We start from the raw sequence: 20,293 nt of genomic DNA on the forward strand, positions 1-20,293 counted from the left end.
GGCTCGTGACCAGTGCGAAGGCGGCGGCGGCCGACGGGGACCTGGAAGAGGCGCTGCGGCTGTTCCGACTGGCGGCTGCCATCCGCCCCAGCGAGAAGCTGCGGAGCCGCATGCAGCGGGTGCAGGAGGCACTGGCGGCGGCCGAGCAGGAGCAGCAGCAGGAGGAGGAGGATGAGGGCTTCGTGGACGTGTGCGGCAGCGGCCTGCTGATATACGGGGAGATGCACAGGAAGCTGTTCCAGCACCAGCGGGAAGGTATTGCGTTCCTGTACCGCCTGCACCGGGAGGGCAAGCCTGGTGGCATCCTGGCAGATGACATGGGCCTGGGCAAGACCATCCAGGTGATTGCCTTCCTCTCAGGTATGTTCGACGCCGAGCTCATCCAGCACGTCCTGCTCATCATGCCCACCACCCTTGTTAGCAGCTGGCTGGCTGAGTTCGCTCGCTGGACGCCCGGCCTACGCGTCAAGGAATTCCATGGCACCAGCAAGACAGAGCGCACCAGGAACCTGGAGAGGGTCCAGAGGAAGAATGGCATCATCATCACGAGCTACCAGATGCTCATTAACAATTGGAAGCAGCTGGCCAGCCGCCATGAGCAGGAGTTTGTCTGGGACTACATCATTCTCGACGAAGCACATAAGATCAAGTGCCCGTCAAACAAGACAACCAAGTGTGTGTATGCAATCCCAGCCCAGTACCGCATCCTGCTTACAGGCACCCCTGTGCAGAACAACCTGCGGGAAATGTGGTCCTTGTTTGACTTTGCCTGTCAAGGCTCCCTCCTGGGTACTGCCAAAACTTTTAAAATGGAATATGAAAATCCCATTACCAGGGCAAGGGAGAAGGATGCAACTCCAGGTGAGAAAGCACTGGGGCTAAAGATATCAGAGAATCTCATGGCAATTATAAAGCCCTATTTCCTCAGAAGGACCAAGGAAGACATCAAAAGCTATCATGCTGATAAAGCTGATGCTCCTCTTCCTGAGGATCCAAGTGAGAACAAGGCTCCTGTCATGCCATCTCTCACTAGGAAAAATGACTTTGTTGTGTGGGTGTACCTGGCACCGGTGCAGGAAGAAATCTACAGGAACTTTCTCTGCCTGGATCATGTGAAGGAAGTACTGATGACGACTCGATCACCTTTGGCTGAGCTGACAGTCCTGAAGAAAATCTGTGACCACCCCAGGCTTCTGTCTGCAAGAGCCTGTATCCAGCTGGGCTTGGAAGAGCAGGTGGGCTCCGAGCAGGATTACACGATGGAAACAGGTATGTTTTTAGGCATGAATAAAATAGATCATCTCTCTGATGAGACTGTGATCCAGGAGTCTGGGAAGATGCAGTTCCTTGTTGGACTGCTGGAACGGCTGAGAGAAGAGGGACACCGAACCCTGGTGTTCTCACAGTCGAGGAAGATGCTGGATATCATAGAGCTCGTCCTGTCTCGCCGACAATTCCAGATCCTGCGCATTGATGGCACAGTGACCCACCTGATGGAGCGGGAGAGGCGCATCAACGCCTTCCAGAGCAGCACTGACTACTCTGTCTTCCTGCTCACCACACAGGTTGGGGGTGTCGGCATAACCTTGACAGCAGCCAGCCGAGTGGTGATCTTTGATCCCAGCTGGAATCCAGCAACCGATGCTCAGGCTGTGGACAGAGCTTATAGAATTGGGCAAAAAGAGAATGTAGTGATTTACAGATTGATCACCTGTGGCACTGTGGAAGAGAAGATATACAGGCGGCAGGTATTCAAGGACTCGTTAATCAGACAGACCACCGGTGACAAAAAGAACCCGTTCCGTTATTTCTCCAAACAGGAGCTAAGGGAGCTCTTCACGTTGGAAGATACTCAGACGTCTGCAACTCAGATCCAGCTGCAGTCCTTGCATGCCATGCAAAGGAAGTCTGACCTGCAGCTGGATGAGCACCTTGCTTACCTGCATTCCCTGGCAATGTTTGGCATTTCTGACCACGATCTGATGTACACAAGGGAGATGGCTCACGAGGAGCAGGTGGAGAGCGAGGAAGCCCATCAGTACATCCAGCGGAGGGTACAGAAAGCCCATGAGCTGGTCCAGCTGGAGTCCCAGCTCGGAGATCAGAGGATGGAGGGGATCAGAAATGCTTGTGAAGAGAACTGGCAAAGACCATCGGGATCAGTTTCCAGGCCAAAGAAGTTGTCTCCAGGGTTAAATGACAAAAATAACTTCATTTTACCGCCAGTAGCTGATGCCCATGAAAAAGACAAAGTTGTTGATCTTACAGAGGATGAAGAGGCCCAGATGCTCGATGTCAGCTCCAGAATGACAACTCTGACTGTTGGTGACTTGGATGAAGAGCAACTGGCACAAGGTGTGTCCAGTATGGAGATGGAAGTGCTCAATACCAGCAAGACAGCAGAACAATCTGATATACAAGAATCTGAGCAAAATCCTGACTCTAGTATTGCACCATCATCCCCTGCACTCGAGAAGGAGAGTCAGAGCCTTCAAGAGAAACAGCATTCGCAGGTACATTCAGAGAGCTTGGCCAAGACAAGGAATGACCTGTCTTGGCATTGTCACAATTCCTCTGAGTCTGGCATGGCTGACGATCCTAGAAGTGAGGCAGAATTGTCAGTTCAGGTACTTGACCCACACACTGCCCTGGGGACAGAGCAGAACAATGTTCCTGAGCTGGCTTCTGCTTCTGCAGTGCTGAGTTTATCAAATACTATGCCAGAAATCAATGCTGAGCTCTACAAGTCTCACGTGTTGGAAGACAGCTTGGAGGGTACATCTGCTCCTTCCTTCCAGGATCAAGTTGACTTCAACCTGGTTTTGGAAGAGTCTGAAGAGGGATGGCAGGATGCCTCAAATAGAGGAGGATCAGTGGAAGGATCTCCTGAGAAGGAGAGCTTACAGCTCCAGGCAGAAAGCTTGTGTAAATCTCCAGACAAAGAATCTCCAAACAAAACTTGGCCAAGTGAGACCAGTAGCCATGGCAAACCCTGTCCCACAGCTGAGGAAGAGCCAAATGCCTCCCTGCAAGGGAGTAAATCATTGGAGGAAAGCAGTGGTCTCTTTACTTTTGGTAGGAAGAAACACTTAAACAGAATTGCTTCAGACAGTGAGAGTGAAGAGCAACCTGAACAAGTGCCCTCCTCTCCCTTGGACAGCACTAGGCATGGACTTCTGGAAGGAATTAGTGCTTCCACCCCTAAATATGACACAACAAGTGCTAAAGCCATCTTTTCTCCCCAACTAAATAACAGTGGGAACAGGTCCAATGCTTCCAGGCGCTCATTCATCAGCAGGTTGGTAGATGAGGTGGAGGATATTGGGGAAATTATGGGAACCGCTGGTGAAGAAGATGATGATGATGAGGAGCAAGATGGGCTTGTGGAAGACGAAGCTGAGGAGTGCACTGGGGAATCTGCTGAGCCTGAAGAAGAACCTAGTGGAGAAACACTTGATACAGGTGAAGAGTCCTCCCACACAGACAGCATGGAATCTGAGCAGTCCGAGGCAGAGGAGATGGAGTCATCTCAGGAGGAATCCACAGGTGACACTGAGCTCCAGTCAGGTGAGCAGATTGAGTACTTTACCCAAGAAAGCAGCTCTGAAAAGGACATTGGGCAGAGTTCCTCTCCTGCTGCAGATTATGACACTTTAGTACACAGTGGGAAGAAACTTCAGAATGATGGAAAACTCCAGGAGGCTTTGGACTGCTTCCTGCAAGCTCTTGACATAAAAAGTGGAGATCCTGAAGTTATGCTTCTGACTCTGAACTTGTACAGACAGCTGGCCCAGAAGTGACATCTATGTGTCTCGGAGAAGACAGTCTGGCTGTTCCTTGTTACCATGTGTCTGCACCATGGCCCTGGGATCCCTGAGCCAGCTCCAGGCTGGTGCCTGCCATATCCTCGTGTGACTGAGCAAATTCAGCACCTCTTGCTTAAGGAAACAGCCCAAACATCCAGGTGTTGGATGCTGGGGAGGGAGCTTCACTGGGGAGTCAACTCACAAAGGTGAAAATGGTTCATGTTCCTGTCTGATTATTCAATAAAAGAATGGTATTGTTGATGTCTAAGCCCCTCTCCATCAGTTTCTCGAGGTTGGGATGGAAGGCACTTGAGGAGGTAGTTCATGCTGGGACTCAGGTGTTTATTATTTCTTATCAGTAAAACAGCCTCACAACCATGAGTTGTGCAGCCTTTTATTAGCAAGGCACAAAAATGGCTATCTCTTGTTACAAGGTTTTTTAAGACTAAACTATTCAATTAAGAAATGACACCTAGTTTATTTTCCCTTTTAACCCAATAACTGATTCCTCAAAGCCTGCAATGCGGACTTTTCTGTTCAATTACAAAACATCACCCAAACCCATGAAGAACAAGGAAGTAGAAGGTAAAGAAGAGCAACCTGCTTTGGCCCTAAAACCTCCATCTTGGTTCATATTTATTTCTATAGTCTTAAGACCCCAAACTCTCTAATTTTCCACCCTTTGATATTACACACTTCTAACCAACTACACACCCATATTCCCAGTGCTATCAATCAATTTTGGAAGTCTTCTCCACAGCCTCAGGTCAATTGCAGTATTCTCTTGTGGCTCTGTGCCTTTAAGCACAGAAAGTTTAAAATTCTCAGCATCTAGGATTCCAACACCTCTCCATGCTGGCAGCCCTGGATTCACATTTCTACCCTCCAGGTTTTGCTGCTCCTCTCCCCTGAGAAGATGGGGACAGTACAGTCCCATGGCCACTGTACAGGCCAGCTCTGTGGTGCTGTGGTTCCTCCCTCCTTTGGGTTTTAAATAAGCCAATTTGGGTGCCTGAAGGTCACCCACCATTTGGGTGCCTTATAGACCTTCCAATTCCAACCCCTGCCACGAGCAAGGACTCCTTCCACTAGACCGGGTTCCTCCAAGCCTGACCTTGAAACACTTCCATGGATGGGGCAGCCACAGCTTCTCTGCGCAACCTGTGCCAGTGTTTTATCACTCTCACAAGAAAGAATTTCTTCCCAATATCCCTTCTGTCCTATGTCAGCCTGAATACATTACTCTGTATCCTGTCATGCCAGTTCTTGATAGAATCCCTCTCTGGCTCCCTTGTAGGCCCTTTCAGATACTGAAATGTGCTCTGAGGTGTCCATACAACCTTCCCCAGGCTAAACACTGAAAAGCCCCAACTCTCTCAGCCTTTCTTCACAGGGGAGATGCTCCAGTCCTCTTATCGACTTCATGGCATCTTCTGGACTTGCTCCAACAGTTCCATGTCCTTCTTATGCTGGGGCCCCCAGAACTGTGTGCAGGACTCTAGGCAGGATCTTGGGAGTGCAGAGTGGTGAGGGAAAATCCCCTCCCTCACCTGCTGCCCATGTTCCTTTGGGTACAGCCCAGGACACAGTGGGTTGCTCACTGCTGGCTCATGGTTTTTCATGAGTTTTTTGTTAGCCATCACCCCCAAGCCCTTCTCCCAGGACTGCTCTCAATCCCTTCTCTGCCCCTTCTTCAGCTGTGCCTGAGAATGTTCTAACCCAGGTGTAAAACCTTGTACTTTTCACATGGTCTCACCTCTCCAGCCTGTCCAGGTCCCTCTGGATCCATCCTTCCTTTCCAGTGTGTAACCACACCACACAGCTCAGTGTTGTCAGCAAACTGGCTGAGAGTGCCTCAATCCTACAAACCAGCAGCTCAAAAGTTCCTGGTTCTGGCTTTGAGTAACTCTGCCCCTCACCAACACAGCCTCAGTCTGGTGTGCTTGTCCTGCCAGTCTCACCTGGTAACAGCACAGCAGCAGATTCCTTGTTTCCTTGTGCCATGGCATTGCCTTCTGCAATACACACCGTAGCACAGGACCCCATACCTGGCTGAGCTGTGCAGTTGGGAGAGGAGCTCTTTGTATTCGGAACCACAGCAAACACGGCAGATTTGCTGGTACAGTTGTGTCAATGTGTTTTTGCCAAAAGAAAGAACAGGGCTCTGGTAGCCTGGAAACAAGTGATTTATTAACAGAGGACCTTTACATGGGGCAATGTCTGCTCTCCACTGGCAGCCTGTCTGCCCTCCACTGCAAGCCATTCGTTGGCTTCTCTGAGCATTCCATACTCAGCAAAACCAACACCCTGAAAAGGGAGGGAAGAGAAGGACCTTTTTTTCTTTGACGTTTCCTCCTCATCTCTGAGCTCTGTGCATGGTGCTCACCTGTAAACAAAGCTGGTGCCTGTTGCTGGAGCTGTGGCTGGTTCGGAGGCTCTGTGGGCAGGAAGGGGATCATGGCTCTGGGCTGGATTCCTGAGATAGCAGGAATCTTGCTGGGCTGCTTCCCTTGCACACCGCACAGCACAGGGGAGCACGAGAAGCAGCACACAAGTGTTTAGTTGCTTTTTTTCTTATCTAAACCTGAATTATCCAGTCTCTTCCCCCAGCTCTGAGTGGGCAAGGTGGAGCTGTAGGAAGAGATCAGTCTGTGCTCAGGAGAGCTTGTCCTCCCCTCCAACCGCCAGGTCACTTCCCTGTCTGCCTGACCCAGCTCCAGTGTTACCCACCCTCCACTGAAGGGATTGTCCTTCAGCTCTGGAGCACAAACTGCACCATGGGAGCTGACTGCATCCTCTTGGGGAGGATAGAGACCATAGAGACCAAGCCCTCGGGCCCCCTCTGTCCCTTTCTGCATCATTTCTGTTTGCAGATAAAAACCTGGGCACCTCATTCCGCTGACAGGCCATTATCTCCACAGATAATGTGGAGAAGGAAGAGGCTGGCCTGCCAGGCAACAGAGACATCAACATCTATAAAAGGCTCTTGTTTCGCCCTTCCCAGGGACACTTTACCTCTTCAGGCAGGGCCCTGCTCTGCTAGCACAGTGGCAGGGACAGCCAGCCTGCCTCCAGGCATGTTGCTGGTTGTGCCCAACTTGCTCCAAGGCCAAGGTGTCTGGGACTTGGGATTCAAGCAGTCAACAAGGTCATCATGGTCATTCATATTTTATTTTCTGCCTTCCACCATGATAATGTGGTATCCGAACTTGGTCTTGACGGGAGGGTCCGTGTACACAGGCTTGTCCATGCTGCTCACAGGCAGGGCAAATGCTGCCTCCTGGAATGGTCCCACCATGGAGCCTCTGGTCATCCAGCCCAGGTCTCCCTGCAGCAAGGGACCGTTGGGGGTTAAACTCTGAGACTCGGAGCAGGAAGGGTGGGTGATGTGGCCGTGGGACAGGTCCTGCTGGTGACGAGCAGGACCCAGGCTCCCGCAGCCGCTGCCCGGCCCCACTGCCCTGTCCCGGTGCAGCACTCACTCACCCCTTGCCTGGCCTTGTCCTCGCTGTACTGTGCCGCCACCTCGCTAAAGCGCTGTCCGGACTTCAGCTTCTCCATGGCCTCCATGGCCCGGCCGTGCTTTTCGCACAAGATGTGCCGAACCTGGAGGGGCGGGCAGCGGGGCTGTGGCGAGCGGGGCCGGCGGGCGGGACGAGCCTGCAGGTGCTGGGGCAGAGAACCCGCATCCCGCCTGGTCCCCGACGCCCCCCGCACTCACCTTGACGGCACTGCCGCCTCCCTTCGGGCCCTGTGCTTTGCTCTCGCTGCTGTTGCCGCTGTCGCCGCCTGTGAACCGATCACCCTGACACCGGCCCGGTCCCCACCGACCCTGCCGGGCTCTGAGACCGGCCGGGCCCCCACCGCCCCCGGGCCCCAGCCCGGCCGGTCCCGGTGCCGTCCCAGCACCCCCGCCCGGCCGGTCCCGGTGCCATCCCAGCACCCCCGCCCGGCCGGTCCCGGTGCCGGCCCAGCACCCCCGCCCGGCCGGCCCCGGTGCTGGTCCAGCACCCCCGCCCGGCAGGTCCCGGTGCCGGCCCAGCCCCGCTCACCCTTCCCAGCTTTGCCGCCGCCTTTCCCTTTGGGCGCCATCTTGCCGCCGTAAAGCCCCCACGCTGCACACCCCACGCCGGGCGGGGCCGCCTCTGTCCCGCCCCCAGGCCCCCGGCTGCCCGCGCTGTGCCGGGACACGGGGCCGCGGGGCTGCGTGACACGGGGTTGTGCCGCCCGGACGGGGCTGCAGCCACCCGGCACACAGGGCTGCGTTCGGCATCCACGGCCGTACCCAGCGCCCGCCCAGGTTTGGCCCCAACACTGAGGGCTGTACCCTCATCCATCCCACCGGCCCCAGGATTCCAATTCCTGGTCCACCCCTCCCCACTTGAAGTCCTCCCCCCGGCCTGTGCCCAGGGTCCAGGGCTGTCCCCAGCTCCCTCCCAGCACGAGGGCTGACCCCAGCAGTCCCCCCGGGCTGCTCTGTCCCTCTCATCCATCCCACCTTCCCCCCGGACGCCAAGTCGGTCCGCAGCCCCTCACACCACCCCCGGGCCCCGCTCCGGCCTGTCCCCAGCGCCCAGCCTGGGCCGCCCCTGACACCTCACGGTGTCCCTGCGCCTCCCCCGCCCCAGAGCCATGGGGACACAGGAGTGCGCGGCAAACGCTGTGAAAAGCCCCAGCTAATAGGGCCGGTTCTTCTCCCAGGGCAGTCAGGGGGTGCCCACCTCCCCAGCCCCGGTTTCTCAGCAGCCCAAAGAAGAACAGTCACAGGCAGGCAGCAGGGAGCACTTTACCAAGCTGGCGAGATAAAAAGTACAACATTCCATAGTTGGCACCTTGGCGGCCCCACGCCGGGGCAGGGCTGACCCACTGCCAGCCGGACTCTTCCCGGGAACCCACTGCCTTTCCAGTGGAATAGCTAGCTGCAGCCAGGGGGAGCAGGGAGAGAGCGGCCAGAGACGAGCGCTCAGCCAGGAAGAGCCCCAGGAAGAGCACGTTCCTCCGGCCAGGGAAATTAGGATCTCCATCCCATGGCCAATCTCCATCGCACAGCCGATCTCCATCCCATGGCCAACCTCTGTCCCACAGTTGACCTCTGGTCCACTTGGATATTTCACCCCAGCAGCATCGGCCACTCCAGCCGCCAGTGGTGCTGGGGGTGTTGCAGGGGGGTCCCTGCCCTGTGCATGCCCCCAGCCCCCTTTACCGACTCTGTCCTGGTTTCCTGAGCAGTCATGTGCAAAATGTACCTGTCCCCAGAGCTTCCCAAGCTGTGCCCTGGCCCCATCCCACGCCAGCACCCTGCCACTAGCTGAGGCCATGGGATGGGGGTGAAATGTGGACATTCATTAGAGCTTTTTTTGTGATTTTTTTTTCCTGAGTTTCTCAGCCTGGCTCTTAATTACAGGCTTAAATCTGCAGCCGTGGGAGAGGAAAGAGAGGGATGGGTGAGTACCAGGAGGGAGGGGAGGGGAACCCACTGGAGCCTCAGTGGGATCAGATCCAGGGTGGTGGCAAGGATGGGGAAGTGTTTGCCTGGGCCGTGCTCCCCAGGGATGCAGAGCTCCTGGTGGGGCAGAGACCCCCCAGAGCAGCCCAGGCCCCTCAGAGGGGCAGCTGAAGCGGTGCTGTGGTGCCCTGCTGCTGCCTGGACCCACTGCACCACTCCTCCCGCAGCACAGGAAGGCTGGAGTGTGTGGAAATACATCAAGAAATCAAGCAGAACTTTCCCTAAACACTCTGTTTCCTTGTCAGCCGTGGCTGGCCCTTCCTGTTTCTCTGGGCGTGCGGCTGTGCTCCTGCTCAGAGCTCGTGTTTCCTCCCTGCCCTGCCCTGAGCCCACACCACAGCCTCTGTTACTGGCTGCTGGGCCCCCATGATGGAGCCTGGCCAGGAAGAGGCAGCTGGGAGTGAAGGGGACAAATCCCACCTGGGCACGTGCAAACCCTCTTCCATGGCCCCATGCACATGCCCTGATGGCACGTGTCCCACTTGGCCTTGCTCAGCTCTCTGGTGGCCAGTGGGCACACGTGAGTGGTGGGCAATCCTGGGGGGATCCCAGACCCAGAGGTCACCAGGGAGGTGGCTCAGGTGAAGTCCATCTGGATTCCAGCCACTATCTTGGTAGTATCTCAGGACCTCTGGTGGCCAGGGCAGCAGGAGAAGTTGTCGCAGGGTCTGTTATGGAGATGCAGGAGGCTGAGCTGGGGACGAGCTTCCTTCCCATGGCACAGCACCCTCATTGCCCCAGCTGGCAGCTGGGTGCAGGACCCCTGGTGTGGGAGTGGGGTGGCTGCCAGACCCCCTGTGCAGTGAGGCCAGGGGGACTGGTAGTGGAGAAGACCCCAAGGTTTGTTTTTGGACTGAGAGCTGAGGAGCTCCAAAATGCAGCATTTTGGGGGCTTTCAAGGGGTGGGGGTTTGGCTTGAGGTGGTGGTGCTGGCTGTGGACACCAGGTGCCAGTTCCCTGTGTGACAGGGAGGATGTTCAGGGCAATGACAGGGAACCTCCTGTGACTCTTCAAAAGCAACCACAGATCCAGCTGAACCCCTGGCGTCTTCCCAAAGTGCATCTGTGTGTCCAGCTGAATTCAACCAGGGGATCTCTGCATGGGAAACTCAAGGTACAATGTCAAAGGGAAGAGAATCAAACATCACCACCACTGTGCATTAGAAAATCTGTTTAAAGTACCACATGCCGAAGGGACCAAAGAGTCTCAAGCTGCTTTGCTGCAGGCATCAGGCAACACCAGGGGCTGTGATCCTGTTCTGCTTCCTGGGCAGGTGCCTTCAATCCCAGGAGCTGGCTCAGCCAGGGCCAGTTCCAGCAACTTCTCCCATGGGAAGGGCCCAGAGTCATGAGAGCTTGGGCTCCAGCCACTGCCTCTCTGCAGCAGCTCTCCAGGTAAGGAACAAAAGCAGAAGAACCCCCCAGCAGGATACAGGGGCTCCCCAGCAGCCAGGACAGCCCTTTGCAGCAGTGCTCTCTCTGCAGCGCTCTCTCCTCTTGGCTGGAGGAGCCCCTGTGTGGTCAGGGCTGGCTTTTGGGGCTGTTTGCACCATCCAGCTCAGGGGCAAACTCTGTGATGACCCTCCGGGCCAGCGGGTTTGTGGTCTTGAGCAGTTCGGCGGCAGATTGCCGAGTACCAGGGCTTGTTTTGCTGCTCTTCTTCTGAAGCAGGGCTTTAAAATCCTCATTCCTGCTGGAAGACTTCCCACTGCTGCCTGCTGCTGCCAGAGACTCACCAGCTGGGGAGCTTGAAGTCTTTACAGGTGAGTGGGAGGTGGGTCGGCTGCTGAAGGTGTCACCAGGCTCTTTCCGCCCCAAGACCTTCCTCTTTGACCTAGGCACCAAAGGGACACGGGTGGGAGCGGTCTAGGGCTGGGGTGAGGTCCAAGAGCTAGGGGCATGGTAGTACCCAGCCTGCTCTGCTGGGGCAAGGTGATAACATGAGCGTGGGAGGTGGTGCTCCTGGCAGGACTAATCTGGACTCTCCCTGCTGGTTGCACTCTGCTCAAGGTAGCAGCAACTGGGCTGTCCCCAAGGATGAACATTGGCCCCCGTATGGAAAATGGAGCTGTTGTGGTGGAGAGACACTACACCCAGAGCTGTGACAGTGGGTGCAGAGGCTGTCCCCTCCGGTGCATGCACCAGCCTTACCTGTGGATCACTGTGAAGAGATCCTCTGTAGTGCGGGATGTTGTGAACACCTCATCGTCCTCCTCCACGATGGACTCAGCTGTCTTGTCGCTGGCAAAGCTCTTCTCCTCCATGCTGGCTTTTGCTGAGTTGCCTGTGGGCAGGGAGAAGACAGCAGTGAATCCCCTGTGCAGCATGGAGACCCGTTATCCCTGGGGTGATCCCACCACAGTGGTGGAGAGACCCTCACCTTGCTCTGAGGCAGGCTCACTGGCAGCCATGGTGCCCACGGCCTTGGGGGATGGCGGATCCTCAGCGTCAGGGTCGCAGCAGGTGGGGTCAGTGTCCAGAGTGATGATGGGGCTGGGGGTGGGTGGCAGGTCCCCCACACCAGCTCCCAGCTGTGCTGGGGCTGGGATGAGTGGCAGGTACAGCACGCTGGGCTTTTTGGGCACTGGCGGGGGTACCTTGGCCTTCCTGCGCTCCCCCTCGGCACGGCTCTGCTCTGGCCGCAGCTCATCCAGGCTGCCCTGGGAGAGCCGCCGGGGCCCCGCTGGGGTCAGGGACAAGTGGGGCTCCCCCAGAGCTGAGCTCCTCCTCAGCTCCCCTCTCCGCAGCACCACAAAGGCATCCTGTGCCAGCCCCTTCTCCTTGGCGGTAGTGCCTGGTGGGGATTTGGGGGACACGGGACCCTCCTCCCTCAGAACTGGGGGCTTGGGTAGGATGCACGGGGGGCGCCTGGCCAGTGGTGGCTTCTCTGCCACAGGTGGCTTCACTTTTTTCTCCGGCCCTGGGCAGGAGATGTGTGCTGGCTCCTCTGTGTGCTCTGGGCCATCAGTGTTGTCCTCTGGCTCTGAGCGGCTGATGGAGCGGAGACGGACAGAGCGCAGGTCGGACTGTGTCACCACGGGCATGATGGGTGTGATGGGACAGGTCTTCTGGGCCAGCTTGGTGCCGAAGGTGGAGTCAGAGTGGTGCCGGCTGACCTTAGTCTTCCCCTTCAGGGAGATCTTCAGCCCTGAGAGGTCAAGGTGGGCAGGTGGAGTCAGTGGGAGGTCGAAGGACAGCCTGCCCTTGGGGCTCCTCTCCATGGGGGATGTGGGGGGCAGAGAGGATTTCCTCTCGGGGACCAGTGGCCTCACACGCACCTGGTGCGGGGAGTGCCCGAGGATGGTGGAGGTGGGTACGGTGGGGGTTGGGGTCTCCGACTGACTGGAGTACCCGCTGGATGGGGACATCAGCCCTGTGGGCCTGCCTGGCGAGGAGGTCTTGAGGTCTGCCTCAGCAGAGAGCTGGGAGGGCGTTGTGGCCCTGGAGACTGAAGGGGACACAAGGGACTCAGAGCTGCCCCGTGTCTTGGCACACTCAACAGCCGTGGTCCCTGTAGTTGTGCTTGAGCCAGAGAGGGACTGGTAGGGATCACTGCCAGCCCTCCAGTCTGTGAGATGCCACTGGTGGGGGGCAGTTGTGCTGTTGGGCTCCCTGCCTGCACTCCCCTGAGGGTCGGCATGCACCAGCCGGTGACCCTGGAGCTCTGGTGGGATGCACAGGCTCTTGGGCCGCTGGTCCTTGGGCAGTGCTGCACTGAGCCCCACATCACCATCCTGCCCCTCTTTGATCAGTGAGACACTGCGCATGGGTGGTGAAGGCTTCTTCTTGGCCTTCTTCAGGGAGATGCTCTTGGAGCGCCGCCGCCGCTGCCCCTCGGGCTCCAGCCCCAGGGAGATGTTGTCGGTGCTGGTGCTGCCTTCGGAGCTGGCGCTGGGGTAGCCCAGGGCATAGTTGGCACTGCCCCGCCGGGTCTCAGCATATGTGATGTCCACAGAGCAGAGGGACCCCGAGTCAGTGGGCACTGACAGTGACCGCTCACGGAACCGGCACCCTGCCCGCTCCACCTCCAGCTGCGCTGGCCCTGCTGCTGGCTCCAGCTCCTCTTGGCTTCCTGGCAAGAAATTCCCCTTGGCTCCCTGGATGCACCTGGAGCTGGGGGGGGAAGCAGGCACTGGGCCAGAGAAAAAGCTGGGCCCATTGCTGCCTATGCGCTCTTCTGTGGTGATGAAGAAGGAGGTGGAGGCAGCGGGTGAACCTGGGCTGGGTGATGGGATGAAGCCACCCGGCGGGGTGCAGGTGGGCCCCTTGCCTGGGCCAGTGGTAAGGCTGGCGGGGCTCCCATAACCCAGGGGGGTCCAGGGTGGAGAAAAAGGGGTGCCCTGTGTCCCATTGCAGGCACTGGCACAGGGGTGGGCTGTCCCATCCATGGCAGCAGGTGGCTGGCAGCGGTGGGCCCCGAGGTCACTGAAGGTCTTCCTCAGTGGGGCTGAGAGCGGCGGACGAGGGCTGATCTCCTGGGGTGTCGTCCCCCTGCTTGTGGTCTCAGGCACAAAGCTGCAGGACAGGGACTCACTGATGGGCGTGTGTGTGCTGGATGTGGGGCCGTTGGCACTGCCTGCGGGGAGAGACACAGCCTGGTGAGCACATCCTGCCTCCCTCACAGGGACATGGCCCTCCTCTGCATGCTCTCCCAGCCTGTGGCCAGTCTGGAGGCTGCACCTCTGCCCAGGCATAAAATGTGGATCTGATGGCATGCTGGAATGTGCCAGGGGCAAATAACCAGCCATAGCAGGAGGCTCTACCTATGAGGACATCAGTCCCATGGCAACCAAAGTGTTGCCCTGGTGCTGCTCCATGGTGGGGACTCAGATGGGGTTCAGGAGGAGCCAGGTCAGGCATTGCCAGCTGGGAGAGAGAGGGACATGGTGGCTCACAGTGCCACTCCATCACAGGAGCCAGCAACCCCACTCTGAACACCCCCAGCAGACAGGGATGCTCAAGGCTGTGGTGGGCTGAGGTCTGACTGACTCCAAGGAGGAGCTGTGACCATCCTATTGGTGGTCTGACCACTGTCATGGGAAGAAACTTTCCTCCTACCCCGTGGAAACTGCCTTGGAGCAGCTGGTGCCATGGCTTCTCTCCCTGTCTCTACCTCCCTTCAGAGAAAGGCTGGCTCTGATTTCTCTACACCTTCCACAGGGGACAGCAGGACAGAGCCCCTGAGCCACAGTGGCTGCTGTTCCCAAGGGTCCAATGCCAGCCTGGAAGCACTCCAGCCACTCTCACATGGCATGGCTTGCCAGCCCCAGCAAAGATCTGGCCAAGTGTGTGCCCCACAGCCATGGCAGCCTGAGACAGGGTCTGCCCATGGGGAAATGGGCACAGGGAGCCCTCCTTGTTGGAGCTGAGGCTGGGTAACTCCTGCCTCAGAATCCTGACTCAGGACGAAGGGGCTGTTCCTGATGCCATGCTGGCCCCAGGCCAGCCCAGTGTCACTAGTGAGCCCAGCACCTCAGTGCCTTGGGAGGGCGCAGAGTCAGTGTGGTGCCTGCACCTCCCCGTGGGCTGGGTGTCCCCGGGAGCCCGTCTGTGCCTGGGCTGGCTGCCAGCCTCGGGATGGCTATGCCACCATCAGGGCAGCTCTGGGGGTTGCCAGCCCTGCCCGGGTGCAGCCTGCGCGGTTCTTGCCGTCACCTTGGTCTCGCAGGGACAGGTTAGGGAATCCAATAATGGTCCGTCTACGCCGCAGGGTGGACTTTGGGTTCATCGCAGTCTCTGTGTTAAACAGGGAGTGACGAGCACTCGCATGCCTAGCAAAGTGCTGCCCTGTAGCCAAAACAAACAGCGGTACGCCGCGGTGCCGGAGCTGCTGCTGGGCCGGGAGCTCAGCCCCTCCATCACCCGTGTTCTCTGTGTGTCCCCAGCCTGGGATGGTGACACAGGTGGGAGTGTGGATGCAGGACGATGGTGTGAGCCATGTGAGGTGAGCACGGGGGAAATGGAGGCATGGTGGGAATACTGCAGATGGAAGTGGGATGGATGGAAAGCCACAGAGACCAGCCCTGCACTGTGTGACAGGCACTAGTCTGTGCTGGTGAGGCTGGGCCCCACACCACTGTGCTGAGCCAGCTCGGGGATGGGTACATGAGGCATGGGGAGGGAAAGGGACCAATGTGGCCCTGGCACAGCTCTCCATGATGGAGGGAAAGTGCAGAGAGACACCTTTGCCCTTCAGAAGGGGCACCTCACCCAGTCACCAGCCCCTGACTCTGACCTGGGCCAGAGCACGGCACCTGTTTCTGCAAGGACTGGGCAGGACTGTGCTGCTGGGAGCTGTGGCCCTGAGAGGATGAGCAGATGGACAGACAGGGGAGACAGGTGAGACAGGCAAGGTGCACAGTATGTGGTGAGAGTCCAGGTGACAACAGACCTGACTGGCTGGACATTACATCAGGGATGTGAGACCTGCCAGCAGCATGGCCAGTGGACCAGACACACAAAGTTGCAGATGGCACGAGAGATGGCTGGGAGTGATGTATGCCAGCATGGCCCTGCTGTCCCCTCTCTGCCCTGGTGCCCACCTAACCCATAGGAACACAGCTTGCAGCCACAGCTGCCTCCCACCACCCGTGCCCTGCCCCAGATGGCTGCTGGGGCACATCTCTGCCTGCACCCCATGTCCCCCCACCTTACCATGGGGTGCTGCCCTACCGGAGACATTGATGGGAACAATGTTGGTCTGGATGGAGCTGGGCTGGTGCCACTGCTTCTCCTCCTCAGGGGACAAGGGGAAGGCCCTGGGCCAGGGGTGCTCCTTGTCTGGGCTGGTGGGGAGGCTCAGGGAGGTGTCAGGAGGCCGAGCACTGAGCACAGTGCTGCTGGTGGTCTCCTCTTCGGCCGCTCGTTGGCTCGGGGGCTATGGGGAGAAAGGCACGTCAGCCACTAAAGGGACAAGGGTGGAACACAAACAGGGACTTGCTGCCCGCCCTGCCACCTCAGAACTCACCATAAGCACAAACTCAAGGCGCTTGGCAGGTGGGGGTCGAGGTGATGGTTCAGGGGAGGTGTCGGGGGGCAGGTGACCAGCAGCGCGGAAGGTCTGCCCAGTGACCCTGCTCTCAGTGTACTGCTCCTCATACTCCTCTGCAAGAAAAACAGCACCTGGGACCCTGCTCCTGCTGCCAGATCCTGGAGCAGGGGGCATGTGAAGGGATGGTGACTGTCCCCTCTGGCTGTCCCCAGCCTAGCTGGCCGTCCCTGCTCAGGAGAGGCAGCTCAGAAGGTGAGGAATGGAGACCCCAAGGAGGAGAACTGAAGAAGTCCAAAGATGCCAGCAGCTTGCCTCACTCCTCCTGGGGTGCAGTCAAGTGATGCGGTGGGTGTCACTGGGACACAGTCCCACGGGGGACAGCCAGAACTCAGTGCGTCCCCATCCTGTAATTGTTGAGCTAATTAATGCTGGTGGCTATGGACTGGCAGAAAGCAGGGCTGCTCAGGCTGACTTAATGAGATTACAAGCTGGGGGATGGCTGGGCTGCTGATCTCATCTGATGCCTGAGGAGCATCTGAGCCAGGGCCGCGTGACAGCCTGGGCCAGAGACTGGAAGGAAACAAAACCACTGGCCACGTTGATCAAGTTAGGCAGATCAGTGGCAGGTCCCTTAGGCCCTTGTGAGAACTGTGCTGTGTAGGGGCTCGTGGGTGCCCTGGAGGCCCCACTGGCATCAGTGGCCCCAGCAGGCAAACGTGGTCCCGGTTGCTTTGGCACCTGCAGCCGTGACTTGGGAGCAGAGATCAGTGAGGGACTACTGGAGGCTGGGACCCCCAGGACCCAACTCCTGCAGCTTGGTGAGGTCCAAGGAATGGCTTGGACATGCATGTGGGAGATGAGCTCAGCCTCATGGTGGTCACCTAGCCTGGGGAGCACCCACCCACCACCTTCACCCAGCCCATTACTCCAGCCCCTCTCCTTGCTACCTTGCAGCAAGCTCTGGAGGTTGAGCTGGGCCTCCTGGTGCAGCTGCTCCATGCCCGGTGGGCGCCCAGCTGCCAGGAAGACGTTCACAGGCTGCTGCCATGGCAGCTTGGCAGGGGCGGCTTTCTTGCTCTCGAGGTCCAGGTTAGAGGTGGCTGCAGGCAGAGGAGAGTGGGATCAGAGGCAGGTGGGGGGTTGCTTTCCTGTGGGTGCTGCCGTGGGATAGTATGGTGCCAGCACAATGCTCATCCCACCCCAGCTCTCCAGGAATGCTGGGATGTGGCTGCATCCCACTCTGGCAGGCTGCTGGCAGCCCTCATTGCTGCCACCACTTTGGGGACTGGACGCTGTCCCTGAGGGCTGCCAAGAAGGGAGCTGGCTGAAATTGGGGAAGGAAGCCAGCCCTGCCACCCGTGCCTAACCGCGCCCAGGCGCAGGAAACGCTGCACGCTCTGGTGGAGCAACATCCTGGCTGTGGAGGAGCAGAAGTTGCAACTGAAAGGCAGAAGCCAGGGACCCACCACGTCCATTGCACTGCAGCTTGGGGCCCACATGCCCTTCCCTGGCATGGACACCCCCAAAGCTCTCCAGGGAAGGAAACCTCTGTGAGGATTGCTCAGACCCTCTGAAACACCCTGATGGGTGGAAAAGTCCCTGGGAGCAGGATCTGGGCTCAGCAGTGAACTGGCTCTGTGGGGAGCTGAGCGCTGCTCCCATGAACATGCTTTGCCATGGGAACACTGCAGCCCTGGCTGCGCTGCTCTGAGTGGATGTGGGTTTTTACCAAGCATGGATTCAAGGGAGTGCCACCACTGGCACACTGCCTCCAAGGGGACCCACACCCTGTCAGGCACAGACTGGGTCTCTGTGAGCTTTACACAGGGATATGGATGACCAGGGTTTCAACCCTGGAGATTTAGGGCTCATCCTCCACTGCATGGTCTTGTCCCCATCCCCATCAGCTGAGACGCTCCAACTACCAGTGTGTGACAAACACTTCCCCTCTACCACCTGCAGCACAGTGCCTGGCCCCAGGAGCACACCACTGCCCTGCTGCCAAAGCCTGCTCTGTGCCAGGCTCCAGCTGAGGCAGCAGAAGCAATCCCACGTACCTGGGAAGGGGAATGGCCCCAAAACATGCGTGGGACCCCTAGCACAAGCCACATTTCCCTTGGCTCCCATTGGTCAGGCAGCTGTGGTCCAGCTCATCTGCACTTCATCATAAGCATCCCCCCTGCTGCTCATGGTGCCTTCCTGCCCCCAGATGCCCTCCTGCCTACAACACCTGTACCCCTGGGTGCCCTCATGCCCACCCTTCCCCCAGCTGATGGAGCCTGCACAACGCCCAGCACCCAAAGCAAGGTGCCATGTCCCCACCCTAGTTACTTTTATGATTTGTTTCCATAACGACAGGCCTTAACACTGGGAACACTGGTTTTTTTTCCTTTTTTTTTTTCCCATTCCTCCTCCTCTAAATAATTTGACTTGTTTCCATACCAACCAAGAGGTGTTGGGGCACATGTGTGCATGTGTGTGCCATGCACAGGGTAAGGTTGGACATCTCCCCAAAAACCTGACCCCCAGTGCCAGGGGCAGAGACCACACCTTCCCCTCTGCAGACTCCAGACCCCACAACCTGCTGGTTTTGGCGAGGTGGGGGATCCAGTGCTGTCCTGTCATTTCTGAGAACAGCCCAATGGTGCACCCCAAATCCTGGCTTGCTGCACCCCCTGCCTGGGTCACGCAGCCCCAGCCTTTGGCCTCAGCACAGGTGATGCTCCTCATCTTCTGCCACTATATCCCCCTGCAGCCACCCCCCACCAAAGGCTCAGGGACATCCTGAGCAGCCCCTGCTGCCCCTGCAGCTCTCCAAGCCCCTGATGCCATGCCCGGAATACGAGAGCTCACCTCTGCTCCTCGGCCCTGCTGCCGAGTCACCCCTGCCACCCACCTCGGGCGCCGACCACGTGGGGAAACCACAGCCCCAAAGCCGGGGCCGCCCTGGGCGCGGCGGAAACGTGGCAGCACCCACGCCCAGCACCCTGCCCCGCCTAGGGGCAGCTTCGGCCAGAAGGGGAACACGCAGTGCCGGAGGTCCTCCCCTGTGGAGCCCTCCCCTCTTTGCTGACACATGCTTATTTGGGACTGTGAGTGACACAGTGCAGTCCTGAGCCGGTGTGGGCTGTGGTGCAGGCACTGCTGGGCTGCTGGCATTGCCACGATGCCTATGCCTGGCATCACCAAGGCATAGGCATCGTGGGCTCCATCTCCCCAGCAGGGGAGAAGGGGTGGGGGCAAGAACCGATGAGCTGAGCACTCTCCTGGCACCCAGGTGGCCCAAACGTGCACTGCAAGGACAGCACTGTGCCAGAGTGAGCAGCACCCTGAGGCTTTGGCTCCCTGGGAGCAGCCACTCCGAGGGTGCTTCGTGAGCAGTGGCTCTGAGGGTGTTTTGGGAGTAGCACGCCAAGCCCAGCACCACACGGCAGCTCAGCGATGGGATGTAAGGAGCCAGCAGTCCTGATTCACTGCCACAGTGCTCCCGAGGGAGAGGCAGTATTTGGGAGCAGCCTGATGCAGGCTCAGTACAGGGGCAGGTTCTAAGTGTCCAAGGAAGCCCAGCTGCCACACCCATATGTGGGCACGGGATGGCTGAGCCAAGCGGGAGTGTCCGGCAAGAGGAGATGGCGACTGGCTGGGATAGTGGAGCTGAGCTGAGCCAATGCCCTTGGCAGTGACCCTCCTACCACGCTTATCAGCAACAGGCTCAGAGCACAAAATACCTCTGAGGGGCTCCCACCCTGTGGCAAATGCCTGCAGGAGATGAAGGCATCCTGGGACAGCAGAGCCAGAAGGACAGCTCCATCCCACCAACCCCAGCATCCTAGACCTGAGCCTGGCCAGCCTTGCTGCTCAGGGAAACTGAGGCATATCTGGTGGGGGGTTCACCATACTCCCTGCTGGCACCAGGTTCCCTCCTGGCCCTACGGCATGCAGAGAGGAGCAGGCAGAATCCCCTACCCTGCTGCCAACGGACATCTGCCTG

The 20,293-nt window shown here is 58.2% G+C and overlaps 3 protein-coding genes and 1 pseudogene across 7 annotated transcripts in view; 1 reads left to right on the plus strand and 3 right to left on the minus strand.

The window, feature by feature from the left end:
• The first annotated feature begins 19 nt into the window (after positions 1-19).
• On the plus strand, positions 20-3,998 carry ERCC6L (ERCC excision repair 6 like, spindle assembly checkpoint helicase). Its single transcript, XM_071442857.1, has one exon. It carries the CDS (start codon positions 111-113, stop codon positions 3,798-3,800), a length of 3,690 nt encoding a protein of 1,229 aa, XP_071298958.1. The 5' UTR covers positions 20-110; the 3' UTR covers positions 3,801-3,998.
• Positions 3,999-6,958: 2,960 nt separating this feature from the next.
• On the minus strand, positions 6,959-8,006 carry PIN4 (peptidylprolyl cis/trans isomerase, NIMA-interacting 4). Its single transcript, XM_071442858.1, has 4 exons — positions 7,859-8,006; positions 7,528-7,595; positions 7,293-7,412; positions 6,959-7,134 (listed from the first exon to the last, which is right to left on the minus strand). Exons 1-4 carry the CDS (start codon positions 7,896-7,898, stop codon positions 6,976-6,978), a joined length of 387 nt encoding a protein of 128 aa, XP_071298959.1. The 5' UTR covers positions 7,899-8,006; the 3' UTR covers positions 6,959-6,975.
• Positions 8,007-8,574: 568 nt separating this feature from the next.
• The window catches only part of NHSL2 (NHS like 2), a 28,744-nt gene continuing 17,025 nt past the window's right edge, over positions 8,575-20,293 (minus strand). For 4 of the 5 annotated variants that reach the window (XM_071442862.1, XM_071442864.1, XM_071442860.1 and 1 more), the window contains exons 2-8: positions 17,250-17,402; positions 16,279-16,415; positions 15,984-16,188; positions 14,967-15,098; positions 11,692-13,887; positions 11,463-11,595; positions 8,575-11,145 (exon numbers count right to left, since the gene is read on the minus strand). In XM_071442862.1, the coding sequence (XP_071298963.1) occupies positions 10,833-11,145; positions 11,463-11,595; positions 11,692-13,887; positions 14,967-15,098; positions 15,984-16,188; positions 16,279-16,415; positions 17,250-17,402 (3,269 nt within the window). In that variant the 3' untranslated portion in view covers positions 8,575-10,832. The remainder of the gene's footprint in view (positions 11,146-11,462; positions 11,596-11,691; positions 13,888-14,966; positions 15,099-15,983; positions 16,189-16,278; positions 16,416-17,249; positions 17,403-20,293) is intronic. The other variant, XM_071442861.1, reaches the window with a different exon arrangement.
• Positions 17,409-20,186, minus strand: LOC139597485 (uncharacterized; annotated as a pseudogene).

The sequence above is a fragment of the Agelaius tricolor genome, unplaced genomic scaffold, assembly GCF_023055355.1.
Source record: "Agelaius tricolor isolate 1412-34295 unplaced genomic scaffold, bAgeTri1.0.p SCAF_17, whole genome shotgun sequence".
In the NCBI taxonomy this organism is placed as follows: Eukaryota; Metazoa; Chordata; class Aves; order Passeriformes; family Icteridae; genus Agelaius; species Agelaius tricolor.